At 34.6% G+C, this 17,796-nt stretch overlaps 1 protein-coding gene across 1 annotated transcript; it reads right to left on the bottom strand.

Annotated features, from left to right (window-relative positions):
* Nucleotides 1-5,645: 5,645 nt before the first annotated feature.
* Nucleotides 5,646-7,140, bottom strand: LOC108199168 (epidermis-specific secreted glycoprotein EP1). The gene has a single exon (XM_017366899.2). It carries the CDS (start codon nucleotides 7,083-7,085, stop codon nucleotides 5,772-5,774), a length of 1,314 nt encoding a protein of 437 aa, XP_017222388.1. The 5' UTR covers nucleotides 7,086-7,140; the 3' UTR covers nucleotides 5,646-5,771.
* Nucleotides 7,141-17,796: the final 10,656 nt, after the last annotated feature.

Below are 17,796 nucleotides of genomic sequence, written 5' to 3'. Positions count from 1 at the left end.
TCCTAATACAGCACATATATTTGCCGGTAATATATGTATATGTGATGTTCTTCTGAGATGGTTTTTTTCATTCGGTGTGTGAAGGTTGAGTTTTTAAGACCGCAGCGCCGTTGGCATCGGACAGACTTAAAATTATTAAAAATGAAAGACACGCTTAATAAAGATTATCGAATTCAATTAACCACTTACATAGGTCGTTGGTTTTACTTCAACATAATGGTGAATTATCTTTCCTGCATTAACCAACGAATACTTTATTTATATAATGATACTATTATAGATGAGGCCGGTACCACGTACACAGTTGGATAGTCTAATTACACATGAAATCACAGTATGTGCACACATTCCGTGACTTGAAGTTACTGATAATGTGCATTAAATGAAGTACACCAGTACCGGACAGTTAATTAAGAATTAAGAATATATTAAATAACTACTTTGATTTCAAGTCACTGAATAGTGACGGCAAGTACTCAGTTTTGTCTAAAAGCTAAAATCACAGTACTGTCCCTCACACCTTTAGTGACATGAGAATACTAATGGTACATTTAATTTACCTCAACCAGCAACGTACCAACAGCATCAACAACGTCAATGAATTTTCCAACAACCTTATCAAAAATCATAAATACGACATCAGTGATTTCAAGTCACTGATATAAAAGTTCTCAACTATCTAGTGAAGAAGCAGAATTGAAGGCAAGAATTTATAATACACCAATGAGTGATGCAAGACCTTAGGATCATGAAAGTAAAAATTGTGAGTGGATATCCGAAATTGGTAAACTTGAACCTGCGGGGAAACAAATTAAACATCGTGTACGTTTTGTGAAGGGGTTTGTTGGAAATTTACAGGATTATCCAATCGAAACCTTACCTATGAAATGTCGAGCTAGATTTAAGCTATATGATGGAAGTGGAGGAATACTTGTATCTTTATGGGATGAATCTTTAGAAAAGAAAATAATTATAGGTGGGGACATCCATGAGAACAGTGTTCTCGTATTATTCAATGTTTCGGTGCTTTTCAAAAATCATGGAGTATATCGCTATAGGCTCTCAATTGGATACTCTTATATTTTAGCACTTTTCAATTAATAATATTTGAATTTTATGTAATACTCTTTATTTTTATTTAATTATCATATTTGTTAGGGAAAATAGATTTTTTCGCCACTCAACTTATAGCGTTTTTAGAAACTTCTCACCCAACTAATTTATTTTTTCTTTTAGTCACTAATGTTAGGTTTGGTTTTTTTTTAGCCACCAACTTAGGTTCGGATCTGATTACTAGTATTATGATAATGTTTTTTGTCACTAAACTTTGCGTCTTTAGAAACCTACCACTCAACTATAATTTTTTTTATTTTACTCACTAGGATTCAGCTTTTTTTATCATTGAAGTTAGGTTCGGATTTAATTATTAGCATGACATATTATGTGTAGCATTATTAAAATATAGTGGTAGTCTGTAATATTTTGATGATTTGATATATGTTTGTATATTTATATATAGTACTTTTTATGTCTCCAAGGTCGTTTACCTTGGATGATAAGAATTTTACACGCATTTTATGGCCTTTAAAAGATGTTGTTTCAAATATAACTTTATTTTTTCTTCCGAATGAAAATTCAAACGTCACAAAAATAAGTTATGGAACTATGTTTTATAAGAGTCTTAAATACGTGCTAAGCAGCAGAAAAAACTGTAAAGTAATGAGAGGGATGGAGGGAATAATAATAATATAAAATTAAGTTTTCCTCTCTATTTATTTATCTTGAAAATTGTAATAAAAGAAAGTTATTAAAATTTTTGAAGATAAATTTAAAAGAGATCTTAGACTGAGCTAGTCGATTGAAACTTTAATAGCGAAAGATGATGTGTCATATCACTCAATTACACTTTATCTTATGAGAGGAGGTGAATTGTTTGAAGTAATTAATTTCATATTCATGATTTATTGAATATTTAGAATCTAATTACGATTTTTCCCGATTTTAATTTTTATCGGCTCATTTTATATAATTATTGTTATATATAAAGATATAAACATACGACACATCATCAAAATATTACATACTATCACTATGTATAAATGATGCTACAAAAAATTATCATAATGCTAGTAATCAAATCCGAACCTAAGTTGGTGGGTAAAAATAAAACCAAACCTAACATTAGTGACTAAAAGAAAAAATAAATTAGTTGGGTGGTAAGTTTCTAAAAACGCTATAAGTTGAGTGGCAAAAAAATCTATTTTCCCTATTTGTTATGATTCATATTTTTAATTTTTTGGCGATACTCTTAAATTATAGTGTCTATATTAAAATGCATCAGAAATTACACTCAAACATATTTAAAAATAATAACATATATTTAAACAAAAATGATATTTGTTTTTATATTTCACTTTTAAAGAATTTATGCACAATGACTGTGCTATCAAAAACAATGATAGGTATAGGGTATTACCGAGGTGGTAAGTGGAAAAGTATGATGTCCGGTCATATATCCAATTTGAAAAGCTTGGGGCAAAGGCTATGATCTTCGAAGTATTGCTTCTCTTCATTTTTCTTTTGAATGGAGGGTAAGTTCAAATCTTCAAAATGATTTGGACTCCGTGTATCAATCATGATTTTGATCGAATTCTCACAAACAGTGCTAATTTTAATAGCAGAAGAATTAGGGAGCAATTAATTCATTTAGAACTATTTTTGTCAATTAGGCTAAGATCGTGCCTTTATGCGAGATTTCTATGTATCTCAAACTTATGTTGAGAATCAATAAGACGTAATTTTGGGATGAGTGATAAGGTGTATTTACAGTGCTACCCAGAGTAAGTCTTTGATTAAGTTTAGATTTTCTGGGAGGTCAAGTTTTATCTTCATTGAAAAATTAATCTAAACTTGTTTATTTTAAAGTTATATTTTGTTATTGTTTTGTTTTGAAAAAGACGCATGTTGCCACGTTCAGGTATTTTAGGAGACTCATGGTGCAGTTAGGAGGTATGGAGCAGTTCTATGTGAGTGTTAATTTGTAGGAGTTAGTTCTATTATAGGTTACTATTAAAGTTTCTTTGCATGTAATGTGTTATCAGTAAGAGAAATAGCAATTATATCATATCAGTTTTTCCTTCCAGTTTCAAAGCAAACAAGCGTGTGTATATTGTGAATATCAGGCCTGTTAACTTACAATCTTCACGAGTTAGGTTATATAAGTGATAATGATTCTTGAAAATCATCTTATTACGTTCCTAATTAACTAATTTACTATTCAATTAATTATTGATGAATTAACTAATTTTCTATTCAATTAATTATTGATGAATTCAAAATCATCTTGAAAAAGCGACTTATTTCGACCGCTTTTCTCGACCGAAACCTATTTTCGACCGTTTTCGGTCGAAAATAGATCCGGTCGAAAACATGTGGTCGAAATTAATAATAAAATATTACAAATCATTATGGAGGTATGTGCCCCAGCTTAGCGACAATAAACCTAGCTTTCCATATCCTTGTCTTTCTTTCTGCACTAGTACTTCTTTTCAATATGTAAATAATTCTTCATGCTTGTGCATTGACATTTTTATTAATTAACTATATCTTTTAATATATGTACAACATATATCATTTCATCAAGTGAACTTGAGTACATTAGTAAATATAATAAATATAAGATTAAGTTTCTTGCTCTATTGTCCAACTTGTTCACCTGCTGTTCGTTCCTCATCTTACATAATAAATATGAGATTAACTACTCTTCTTACGCATTGAAGGTGTGAAACAGTGTGTGTGTGTTTGTTTGTGAGATGAATCTAGTTTAATATTGTTAAATTCACATTATGAAGATAATATAACTAGGACTAGAGTTGGATTAGTTAATTACATTTTTTATTTGTCTATTTGAGCCAGTCCCAGGATTAGTATATGATGATTTTACTCAGTCAGTGTGGATTAGCAGTGGCATCTAGTTAATTAGTTGTATACCTTTCACCTATATATAACTTTTTACTAATAAGCAATAAACACTAAAAGTTAAACCAAATGGGCCATGTACAGTTGAGAATAGGCTAGGTTGATTTAGATTTGTTTAAATAAGCTTTTTCTAATAAATTGATTAATTAATCAAACAAACAAGTTAAATTAATGTATATTAATCAAAATACATGTTATTGTTTATGTTTTAGATCCTCTTTTGAAGAAATGATGGGCATTATCAGATGTTCTTAAACTCTTCGTTTAGTCAATACAAAAGGTGTAGACCAGAAGAAAAGCAGCTATTTAACTACTCTGCTTATGCATTGATTGTGTGAAACAATGTGTGTGTCTGTGAGATGAATCTAGTTTAATATTATTAAATTAACATTATGATGATAATATAACTAGAACTAGAGCTCGATTAGTTAATTACATTTTGTATTTGTCTATTTGAGCAGTGGTTATATATTTGCCGTGAGATTAGATAGCTACTTGACTTATATGTATTTTGTATTTTGCTGCGAGATTAGTTAGCTGCTCGGCTTATATCTATTTTGTGTTTTAACTACTATTGGCTTATTTTCTTTAACTAATCAGTTTTAACATGTATTCTATGTTTTAACTAATTTATGTTCTTTTAACAGTCTAGTCAGCTAGAGCCGGTGGGGAAGGAGTAGGAACCTAGTCAGCTAGAGCCAGTAGAGAAGGGGAAGGAGATTTCAATGCTAGAGGTTACTGGGTTCGAAGACGAAGGGGAGTTTGATGTTAATGCTTATTTATAATACCTTTTATCTTAGTATAGGCAGCTGTGAATGAGGTAGTTTCCTGGAATTTGACGAATATTTAACTTATGTTTTGGTTGATGCCAGTGATGGAAATATCACTTATATATATATTGTCAATAACAAGTAACATATAACTTGTATTTAGATTGCAAAGGCAGTGTGCCTCTTAAGTCTTTATTTTATGTCTAAGGGGTTTAGATGTAGAATTTGGTTTAAAATAATTGTTTGTTGGATATTTCAATTCTTGGATTTGTACAGGTAGGCAGAGGTATGCACAAACTAGGTATGCACAAATTGAATTATTTTTATAATTGCAAAATAAATTCGACCGGAAAAATTAAATGATCAATTAATTTCGACCACAAAATTCCGGCAAGAAATTGGCAGGAGTTTTAAACAGCGGTCGAAATTATAAATTCGACCGTAATTTCAAAATTTGAGCGGGATTCCAAATTTTCAAAATTTTCAAAGTCAAATTGTCGTCAGGATTTGTTCGACCGTATTTGGTCGAATGTCGAAACGCGGTCGAAAATAGTTATTTTCGACCGGGATCCTAATTTCGACTAGGTTATATGTGGCCGGTTTTTTGCGTTCGAAAATAGTTAATTAGTTTCGACCGTTTATGATCAAAAATAGCTATTTTCGACCGGATTCGGGTGGTCGAAATAAGCTGCTTTTCTTGTAGTTGCACAAGTCTTAGCTTATAAATTTATTACATAAATGATACAAACTGGAAAAAGAAAAAAGTTTACAGTATATAAGATAATATATTGGGTCCTTTAATTTTAACTCAAGCCATGTTAAATGCATTAATATTTAAGATGAGAAATTATGAAAATATATTACTAAATCAACCTGCTGATGAGCAGTACAATATCATTTTAGAATGAAAAATTATAGAAATGTATTACTAAATTAACCACATATTACAATTCACGCCTTAATCCACTCATCCAATTTATTTATTTACACGCAAGGACACTGGTATAAAAATGTGTACAAGAACTATTTAGACATCTTGATATAACCAACATGAGAAGGATTGGACACCTTGATCAAAGTACCAAGTTCCGGAACCAACAGGCATTTTGAAGACTCTTCCCTGTAGAAAAAGCCTGAGCATTTGCAATCTTTGTTGCATTTTTCTCTGCAGTCACCGATTTTCATACGCCCTCCTTCCGTATATCCATTCAAGAAATGTTCCACACCCACCACTTTGTAGTAGTCCACATTTGCTCTTGATCCTTTGCACGGTGGTAACACTGGAGGCGCACAACTCTTGCTCCACCCGAGCAGACCCGCAGCTGTTGGACAAGCCACACACTGATTGTCTTCGCAGACCCCTAAAGCTCCACACCTTTTTGGCAATCTGCATTCGCTAGTACTCTCCACATCATCTTCGCTATTTAGAACTTTATATGTAACTTCCCATGCACCCCAATCAACAATCGGGTAGTAGGTGTATATTCTGAAATTTCCGTCTATATCAAGACGAAGCATCGAATAAGTAGAATTGTACTTTGGCCTAGCCAATAATCTAGTTCCAGAGGCGGGGGAATTTTTCATGTCGTATAAAAGAAAGAGTTCGTTTGTGTAGAAAGCGTCACCGTTGACATCAAAGACTGCATCTGCTAAAACGCCCTTGCCATCTCCAAATTCGTCATACTTGTAGTATAGTAATGGATTTGCTGCGTTTTGGCTCTTGTAATACATGGCCAAATGCCTTTGCTCCATTACGAGGGTGTAAGGACCATCAGCATCCTCCGTATAGGACAATCTACTAACCAACTTTGTGGCTCCATTAAGATGGAGTCCTTGGCCTATCAAAAGTGTATCACTTGGATGATCGAAACTTTGCCAAATATAGGCACCCTTTGCATCATACAAGACAAGATTACCAATGTCAAGTAACTCCCAACCTACCACACCCTTATTTGCCGAACCTGTTTGCCACGCAATTGAGCCATCAGCGTCCGTCAAAACAAGGTTCCCATCAGCACCGAATGCAAGTGTGGCATTCTCATGAACCGGCTTTCCCCGATTGGCGGTCCAGACCCAAAGCATCTTCGACTCGTCGTGACGGTTGCCCATTCGGAGACTTAAAGTGAAGGCGTCAGGAGTGGCGTTTTGAAAACAAAGCATGAACGGAAAGGTGGCAATGTTTGAAGGACGGTAGTCACCGAATTCAACGCTGAACTCGCCTAGCGGCCCACTGTTAACATAGCTGAATCTTTTGTCCAATGGCACAACAGCTTGGCCTGTTAATATTGTAGCGAGGAAGATGGTAAGAAAAACAGGAAGTGAATAAGAAGAATGCATTGTGTACTAGAAGCTGTTTATTTTGTTTGATTTTGAGATTGGCAATAAAGTGTACAGAGACTTCAGGATTTATAATAGCGTGGCAGTGTGGTTGCCGTAATTCTTGTACAATGTTTCCTGGTTTTTGATCAATACACAATTTTTGACTTCGAAAAAAATAATTTACGACTTTTCTAATACAGCACGTAAATTTGCCGGTAATATATGTATATATGATGTCTTCTGAAGTGGTTTTTTGCATTCGGTGTGTGAAGGTTGAGTTTAAGACCGCAGCGCCGTTGGCATCGGACTGACTTAAAATTATTAAAAACGAAGTTGCAATTGATTTGTAACTTGACACTCACAACTCGTTATTGTTTAACACGGTCTTTAGCTTGTAAAAATGGTGAAGGTTACTAGTGGTTTCACTGAATCATTTTGTATATTAATATACTAGACTTGTATATATACCACTTGTTCACAATATGATGACTTAAATTTAACTATACGACTATATCCTTGTACAGAATTTCTTGTAGTTTACTGAGATGCAGAAATAGTCGAAACTTAGATATCGTAGAAGACAATTAAAATCATGTTAAGATTTGAAGTTGCAGTTGAAAGCTGCACCTCCTCAGTATTTCTCAGTAGCTAATTAACATATCTATAGATATATGCACCATGTATATATGTTAGACTTAAACGGAGAAGTTGCAAAGGCACAAAGAACATGAAAATATCATAGAGGACGAAGCTACCATGCCCCCTAGGGTTGTCATAATGTTAAAATATGTACTATATAATTTTTAAAAAATTTGTATTTTATCTATATATTTATGTAAATATAAAATTTTGCCCTCCCTAAACTAATATATTTGTCCACCCCTAAAAATTGTTGGATATTTAATTTAAAACTTGTCCTAAATATTGTCTGCAGTTTAGACGTAGTCAGAATAGTAGTTGATTTGTTTAGGAATCATTCAAATAATTCTAGTCGTGGAGTCTTTGTAGGAATCAGTTTGGCCCATGTGCCCACTCCTAGTTTTTAGCATGCATTTTCTATCTGTAAGTTTATATTCATGTACTTGACATTCAGTTGAATTAAGAAATAGCAGTTGCAGACATACAAACGTAGTACTGCTCTTTATTCCAGTGTTCTCAAAACAACATTTATATTTATTTACAAATCTGTTTACAATATTCTGGTATCAGAGCTACGGTGCGTGTGGTGGTTTATGTCAAAGGCGACAATGGACGTGAACAAGCTGAAAGGAGGGTCGATAGGCCTGAGTTACCCGTTGTTGGCAAAGGGAAACTATACGGCTTGGTCAATGAAAATGAGAGTGTATATGCAAGCCCATGGAGTTTGGGATGCAGTTGAGCCCAGTGATCCGAAAGCTGCAGTTGAGGGTAAAACGGATAAAATTGCATTGGCAATGATTTATCAGGGAATACCCGAGGATGTATTGTTGTCGTTGGCTGAGAAGAAGACGGCTAAAGAGGCTTGGGAGGCGATTAAAACCATGTCTCAGGGGGCAGAGAAAGTGAAGACAGCAAAGGTCCAAACACTGAAGGCAGAGTTCGAGGCATTGTGTATGAGGGATACTGATCAACTGGATGACTTCTACATGAAGGTGAATGGAATCGTGTCTAACATCCGAGCACTTGGGGAGGAGATTGCAGAATCTTATGTTGTAAAGAAAATTTTGCGGGCTGCTCCTCCAAAATTTCTCCAAATAGCGTCAGCTTTGGAACAGTTTGGTAATCTTAACACTATGTCTGTAGAAGAAGTGATCGGCTCTCTTAAGGCACATGAGGAGAGAATAAGGGGGCCAATGAATGATGAGAAACAGAAGGGATCTGTGTCAGGAACAGGAGAGCAATTGATGCTGACTGAAGAAGAATGGAAAAAGAGAGAAAGTGAAGAAGGAAAGCTTCTTTTAACTAGAGAGGAATGGCTAAAGAAATCAAGTCGAGGATCTGACAACTCAACTGGGTTCAAAGGTCGTTTGGTGAGGGACAAGAGCCGAGTAAAATGTTTCAGTTGTGGTGGATACAGGCACTTTGCTGCGGAGTGTAGAAAGCCACGTCGAGGAAAGGAGCAAAGGCAGGAGGTCAATATATCGCAGATAGATGATGAAGAACCAGCATTACTAATGGCAAAGCATGACAGTAATGAAGGATTCCAATTAAAGGTAAATGAAGGAAATGTTGTTCCCAGACTCGTGAATGTTATTAACGAGAAAGACAGTGATTCAGATTTATGGTACTTAGACAATGGTGCAAGCAATCATATGACTGGACAAAAGTTGAAGTTCAGTACTCTTGATGAACAAGTGACCGGGCAGGTGCGTTTTGGAGATGGCTCTACCGTCAAAATCGAAGGAAAGGGCTCAATTATATTTAAGTGCAAAAACGGGGAAGAAAGGATGCTTAAAGATGTGTATTATATACCAACACTGTGTAACAATATAATAAGCCTTGGCCAAATCTCTGAAGAAGGAAATCAAGTTACGATTAATGGGGAATTTTTGTGGGTTCATGATGATCGGGGAAAGTTACTCATGAAAGTGAAGCGGTCATCAAATAGACTGTACAGGATCATCCTAAAGACGTGCAAGCAAGTGTGCTTATTGTCAAAGTCGGAAGAAAATTCATGGTTGTGGCATTCGAGGTTGGGACATGTAAATTTTCAAGCAATGAGTCTGATGTCGAGGAATAATATGGTGACTGGTTTTCCAAAATTCAATCAGCCAAAAGGGGTGTGCAGTGGGTGTTTGATGGCCAAACAAACAAGAAAGTCCATACCAACCCGAGCTCAGTACAGTGCAAGTCGAAAATTGGAACTAATTCATGGTGATTTGTGTGGGCCGATCTCTCCAACGACTTCTGCTGGTAATCGCTATTTTTTCTTATTAGTTGATGATTTTAGTAGAGTTATGTGGGTATACATTCTTAAAAGTAAAGATGAGGCCTTGGATGTGTTTAAGAAATTTCATGTCATGATTGAAAATGGTCGTGAAGAAAAGATAGGAGTTTTTAGGACAGACAGAGGAGGAGAATTTATGTCTAATGATTTTAAGTCATACTGTGAACAATTTGGCATTACTAGACATTTTACAACTCCGTACACGCCTCAACAAAATGGCGTGGTGGAACGGAGGAATCGCACTGTTGTGGAGATGGCCAGAAGTTACTTGAAACAAATGAAGTTACCACCTGGTTTGTGGGCTGAGGCAGTTCGTCACTCAATTTATGTCCTGAACAGATTACCTACTCGTGCTTTAACAGGTCAGACCCCTTTCGAGGCCTGGACTGGGTCGAAGCCTGACATTGGCCACATCCGTGTCTTTGGGTGTTTGGCTCACATGAGGACTCCAGGAAATCAGATGAAGAAACTTGATGACAGAAGTGTTAAAGTAATTAATCTTGGTAAGGAGGCTGGGACTAAAGGGTATCGGTTGTATGACCCCAACAGTGGCAGAATATATGTGAGTAGAGACGTTCAATTTGAAGAAACAAAATGTTGGTCTTGGGATGCTGAGAAGGAAGTTGAGACTCAACAGTTGGATTCGTTTGTGGTGATGGATACTCCCTGGACTGAGACTGACAATCCGGAACAATCATACGCTCAACAGAGTGATGTCAATGACAGTGGAATGACCACACCCAGATCGCCCATGTCGTCCTCGAGTGGATTTAATTCTGATGCAGAAAGGTATGATGATAGTGCTACTCCTAAACACTTCAGGTCACTCACTGATGTTTACAATGCCACAGAAGAAATAGAATTGGAGGATGAGTTGCTCCTTATGGGAATTGATGAGCCGAGTTCCTTCAAGCATGTTGTAAAGGATCGAGCTTGGAAGCAAGCCATGAAATCAGAGATGGAGTCGATTGAAAGAAATGGCACCTGGAAACTCACACAGCTACCAACTGGGCATAAGGTGATTGGATTAAAATGGATTTACAAGATCAAAAGAGATGCTAACGGAAACATTGTGAAGTACAAAGCGCGTCTAGTGGCGAAAGGGTATGTTCAAGAAAAAGGGGTAGATTTTGATGAGATTTTCGCCCCGGTTACTAGGCTTGAAACAGTGCGTTTGTTGTTGGCACTAGCTGCAAAGAACTCTTGGGAGGTTCATCATTTAGATGTAAAGACAGCATTTTTAAATGGTGACATAAAGGAGGAGGTGTACGTGATGCAACCGGAAGGGTTTGTAAAGGAAGGGCAAGAAAATTTGGTGTATAGATTGTTTAAAGCTCTATACGGTTTGAGACAGGCCCCTCGAGCCTGGTATTCAAAGTTGAATTCTTGTCTTGAAAGCTTGGGTTTTGTGAGATGCCCGTACGAGCATGCTGTGTACACAAAACGAGTGGGCAAGGAATCACTAATAGTTGGGGTATATGTCGATGATTTGCTTGTCACTGGAACGAATTTGAATTTGATTAAAGAATTTAAGGAACAGATGAACAGTAAATTCGATATGAGCGACTTGGGGAAGCTGTCTTACTATTTGGGGATTGAGGTAAAACAAGGTGAAGATTGTATACAGTTAAAACAGTCAGGGTATGCTCGAAAGGTTCTTGAGAAAGCAAGTATGTTGGGCTGTAATCCAACGAAATTTCCTATGGATCCAAAGTTACAGATTACGAAGGATGAAAAGGGAACCCCAGTTGATCCTACAAAGTTTAAAAGTTTGGTGGGTGGCCTAAGGTATCTCGTGCACACGCGACCTGATATAGCTTATTCAGTGGGAATCGTTAGTAGGTACATGGAACGCCCGACTGAAATGCATCTGATTGCAGCTAAGAGGATTCTACGTTATATACAAGGAACTCTAGAGTATGGACTAGTGTATTCGAAAGACAGCAGCAACAATGTTTTAACTGGGTATTCGGATAGTGATCTTGCTGGGCAGATTGATGACAGGAGAAGTACAGGGGGGATGGCATTTTATCTGAATGACAGTTTGGTTACTTGGGTTTCTCAAAAACAGCGGTGCGTCGCCTTGTCTTCATGCGAGGCTGAGTTTATGGCAGCCACGGCTGCAGCTTGTCAGGCCATATGGTTGCGTAAGGTGCTGATGAAAATTGCAGAAGAATATGTTGATCCGGTGGTGATTTACATAGATAACAAGTCGGCAATTGACTTGGCTAAGAATCCAACGTTTCATGGACGCAGCAAACATATCGATATACGTTACCATTTTATAAGAGAGTGTGTCGAGCGTGGGGAGATTGTAGTCAAGCATATTAGCAGTGAAAATCAAAGAGCCGACTCGTTGACAAAAGCTCTGTTTGCAGTGAAGTTTGACAGGATGAGGAAGCTTCTGGGAATGAAGAATCTGAATGGACAAGTTTGAAATTACGGGAGTGATTGTTGGATATTTAATTTAAAACTTGTCCTAAATATTGTCTGCAGTTTAGACGTAGTCAGAATAGTAGTTGCTTTGTTTAGGAATCATTCAAATAATTCTAGTCGTGGAGTCTTTGTAGGAATCAGTTTGGCCCATGTGCCCACTCCTAGTTTTTAGCATGCATTTTCTATCTGTAAGTTTATATTCATGTACTTGACATTCAGTTGAATTAAGAAATAGCAGTTGCAGACATACAAACGTAGTACTGCTCTTTATTCCAGTGTTCTCAAAACAACATTTATATTTATTTACAAATCTGTTTACAATAAAAAAAATTTAGTCTTGTAAAATAATTTTTTTTAATTCTTAAATTTCTCTTATAAATAAATTAGACTAAATTTAAATATAAAATAAACAAAAATATGCATACATACAATTATACCACTTTAAGAAAATAGATTATAAAATGAGGTATGTGCTAAAGGTAAACGTAAATATGTCTTTTTTTATAAAATACATTATTAATCTGATTGTTTTTTGTTTGTTCTCATGTAGTAGCAACTACGAAGAAAATTAAAGAGTTTATGCATATTGATGATCTTACTAACGATGATGTAAAGAGTCATTTCCAAGTAAGTATTTGTTCGGACACTTGATCTAACATATAATCCAAATTCTCAATGATGCTCTGATTAAGGGAATTTTGCACTTACTCTAGATGTTTACTTTTTTATCTGAAATTTTATTATCTTTCTTCTTTTGACATTCCATTTATTTTGTGGTTGTTTTATGTGGTAGAAAATAAGTCTGAAAGGAACGTGTTTCAACTTATAAAAGAAGCAAACTAGGTTGAACTGATTGTAAACATTTCTAAAAAAGCTTAAATTTGGTTATAAATAACACATATTTGGGTTGTATGGCTGAATAAGGCTAGAATTAAACAAATCACATTTAGTTTTTCAGCATATATATTTTATTTCAACCTCATAATCCTTATTTTAGGTAGAAATATAAGATATACATAGTTTATGGTATACATATTCGTAATTGAGTTGATTTTGTTTAATCGAATAATCATATAACATGCAGATGTGATGGTCGCAGACATTGGTCTGAAGTGCAAGCCTTGTACAGTGTAGGTGCAAAATCATTCGTGGTTGTTTGCGTTAATGTGTTCTGTTACTTTTGTTTTCTTTTATGTACGATATTTAACTTCTAAATTATCAATGAGACTTGTAGTTTCTTTTGTGGTATGGATGTAACAGTAATATCGAATTATCTTACCTTTTTGTAGTTTGTAATGGAATTCTGTGTTGGAAATTATGGAATGTTCCACTCCCTCCGTTCCGTTGGATTGTTAACATCACTTTTTGGCACGCTTTTTAAAACCTCTTTAAAATACAGTTTCATGATTTTTTTTTTTTTAAAAAAACTCTGAATAAAAGTTTAATATTTAAACTTTTATTCAGAAAAATAATTAAATTAAAAAGACATTGTAGAACTATACTTTACAAGAGCCTGCAAAAGTGTGCAAACAGTGAACGTTAACAACCCAATGGGACGGAGGGAGTTTTTGATTAATGATTTTAAGTTTAAGGTTGTGGCAAGTTTATGATATTTGTTAATAATCTCCTTCATTGGTATGATGATCAGTAAAGAGGTAGAAAAAAATAGGCAGATGTTTTTTTATATAAGCCATATAAAAGCGACCAGAAGAAATCATGATCATTTATTAAATTCTACCAATATTAGTAGAATTTAATACTTTTAGGCGGAAAATTCAAATTTTCATCAAAAATAGAAGTGAAATCATTAATCTAAAATTTAATAAAAACGACCAAAAAACGGTAGTTTTTATACAAAAGTGACCGAAAGTGATAAAAACGACTCTCTTATAAGATACCCCATATTTACCTATTTTTGGTGGCTTTTAATCAAAAGAGACCCTTATGTTCGCTTTTAGCTAAAAACAATCACATTTAGGTGGTTGCGGTATTTTTCTTGTAGTGTAATAAAGATTACCGAATTCGATTAACAACCTCCCTAGGTCGTTTATTATACCAATCAAAGTTACTGATTTAACTATGTGATAGTATTAATTTCTGTTAAATAAATGTGTCGAAGCAATATTAATAATCCAAAATAAATATTTATGCGTTTAAATTATTTGTAAGATATTTAATAATAAAAAGTAAAATCAAGTAATTCTAAAAAAATTAACAAAAGAATCTAATATTTTGTAACTAAATATAGATGTATTTATATAATTTTATATATATATCTCTTATTTAATATGTGTATTATTTATTATTAAAATTTTGAGAAAGTGATATATGAAAAAGATTCGCTTCCTTTTTTTTATTCTAGTAATAGTGTTGATATGAATAAAATGGATATTATAAGTGTTATGCCCAAATATCAACTCGGAAGATGACTGCGCAAATCTCGTCTTATAAACAGGAAGGCCCATTTTCAAGGTCAACGCCTCCAGCTGAGTCCTCGTCCTCAGTCTGGCCTAGGACATAAGGCCAGTGTCAGGAAGATCCGGTCTTCAGCCGAGTCTTCGCCTGATACATCATCCTCGTCCTTTGGTTTGGGTCAGGACCCGCGGCCTAGTATCTAGCAGCCCAGGTCCTCGACAGGTCCTCGTCCTCTGTGATTGGGTCCTCGCCCAGAGCCCATCTTCCTCCCCCGAAGCGGAAAGGACTAATTACGCCTGATTATCAGGCCTGGTTATTATTTTATAACGGGCCCAGGCCCACCTTCAGCCTCGCCGTAAGAGAGGACGGAGGGCTAGCCCATACAGCCGATTCTGAGGAGGTCCACGTGGGCTAGAACTGGTCAACCCACCTAGTACCATGCTCCTTGTAGGAAGCTGGGCTCGAGAAGCCCTTATCCGTCTGATCTAAGACGGTGGCCCATTGCTGGAGTCAGTGAATGAGAAACCTATTCTAATTAGGTTACTTGTTCCCTAAGAACTACTTCTGGCTTGATCCCTATAAATAAGGTACGTAGGCACATTGTTTCGGGATAAGTTACAACCCTTGCAAAAACAAATACTCCTTCGATCTTGCAAGAAAACTCTAGCAACCCTCCCTGAATTTTGTTATCACCAGATTCCTCTCTTAACCATAAGAATCAGCCGGTGGTGACTAAAAATGTGGAACAAATATAAACTCAAGTTGCCTGGGAGAGGGATTTGTCCTTCGAGAAAAGCACATTTATCTTTAAAGATGTAGCGAAAAATATAATTGCAGTTTACATGACCTGAATTCATGGGCCATGTACAAGTACGAGAGAGCGTTGGACTAAACGTTCTAAATGCATCCAGCAGGAATCGAAATCATGACGTAACTGTAACGAACTCAAGCTATGAAATGAACTACGAGTATAACTAAAGGCAGCAAGCAAGCATTTGGAGCAAGTCTAACAATATTTTACTTAAATTTATTTATATTTATCTCAATTATATATTTAATATTTTAGTATTAAAGATGTTCTTTCATTATTAAAGGATAACATAAAGTAGATTGAAAAAAAAAAAGAATGTGTAAAATAATTAATGATTTTGTCTAGCATTTGCATTCAGATCATTTTGATTGGTATGGTTGGTATATTTGCAGGGGTCCATCATTGCCAAGAAGTAGGGGCCAATCAAAATCATCTAAACACAAAATTTTCGCGTTTAGCATGTGCCCATAAGTACACCAAAAAGAAACCGATAATTAATTACAAAATATAGGATGGTATAAGAAAAGATGTCTTAAAAATAAGATTCGAAGATATCGTTCTATTGATATAAAATATCACTAGAACATTTATCAATTTTTTTTATTAAATATCCTAAATTTAACTTAGGTATCATATAAGACATTTTTTGAACATGCACTTACAAAATTAAAATAGTAAGCATGGGCATTTTTGACTAAAACGCATTCAAGAAATTTTATGTAAACACGCTTATGCGTTCAAAGAAGAAAGAAGAATTTCCCTCGCGTAGGAAATTCAATCTTTTTAGAATTCTAAGAAAAAAATAGAAAAATTTCAAATGTTTTTTTATTGGCAAACGTTGATTTTCAGTATTTATAGTAGGGTGCGGATACATGAAAGGTGTTTAATGAATATTATTCACGCGATATTTTTTGGTACATTTTTCTATGTTGATTCCAATATTTTTATTATTTATATTTTATTAATAAAATAAGAATCTATACAGTAAAGATCAAGTACACTCATTATCTTACTTACTCCCTCCGTCCCCCTGAGTAGTATACATTGGGGGACGGGGACGCGGCACGGACTTTAATGCTCTTGTAAAATGTAGTTGTGTAATTTATTTTTAAAATTTTCTTTTTTTGAATCAAAGTTTGGATGTTATATTTTTATTCAGAAAAAGAAAATCTCAAAAATAAGTTACGGAACTATGTTTTATAAGAGTATTGAAATGCGTGTCGAGCAGTTGAAAAGAAACGTATACAATTAAATGGGACAGAGGGAGTATATATTTTTATCAAACAGATTCATTATTGTACTCACTTTCTTTACATTTCGACGTTGTTATACTTATTTCTATAATTTCCTTACAGAAGTTTATATATATGACGCCTAAAGCTATTAGAAAAAAGAAAAAGTCATCTTATAGGCGTTTAACCGTTCGTTGTTTGTTTGTAATAAAGAGTTATTAAATTAGGGATCCAGACAATCATTTATCAGAATTAATATTTTTAAATATTTGGAGTATGTATGTTTATTGAGGTTTCTGAGAGGTTATATACTTTCCGAACATAAAATATATAAGATTGGGTCTGGAAACATATATGCCTTTTAAAATTTTCCATTTCAAAATTATGATTTTAGATATCATTTTAAAATTCTAAACTTTTTGTTATTATTTTGGATTTCAAATAAAATTTAAATTCTTGTATATACACATCATTTGACCAAATCCAGCATTTGAAATGAAATCTAAATTCATCTGGAAAAAAAAAGTAATCCAAAACAGTCCATAAATTTAATCAAAATTTAGTTGAGTCCGAAATATATACACTACTCCCTCCGTTTCAATTTACATGTCCACTTACAAAAAAAAATTGTTTCAAAACTTCAACTTTCAATGCAAAATCATATTTCCAAAGTCAATTCTACTCCACATATTTCTTACTTATATTTTCTAGATCAATCTCACTCCACATATTTTAATCATCTAATGCAATTAACTTGTGAACATCCATTTTTGTTAAACATCTAATTTGAAACGGAGAGAGTATTACGAAAGATTTACTGGGCCGTTATTAACAGACTTATTTAAAGTTAGCATGGGGAACCGTGTAGGCCAACTAAGATTCGATTCCAAACGGCTAAATCAAGTCAAA

The sequence above is a fragment of the Daucus carota genome, chromosome 8 (genome assembly GCF_001625215.2).
Source record: "Daucus carota subsp. sativus chromosome 8, DH1 v3.0, whole genome shotgun sequence".
Lineage (NCBI taxonomy): Eukaryota > Viridiplantae > Streptophyta > Magnoliopsida > Apiales > Apiaceae > Daucus > Daucus carota.
The sequence above is the reverse complement of the archived record's forward strand: the minus strand, read 5'-3'. Positions and strand labels throughout refer to the sequence as shown.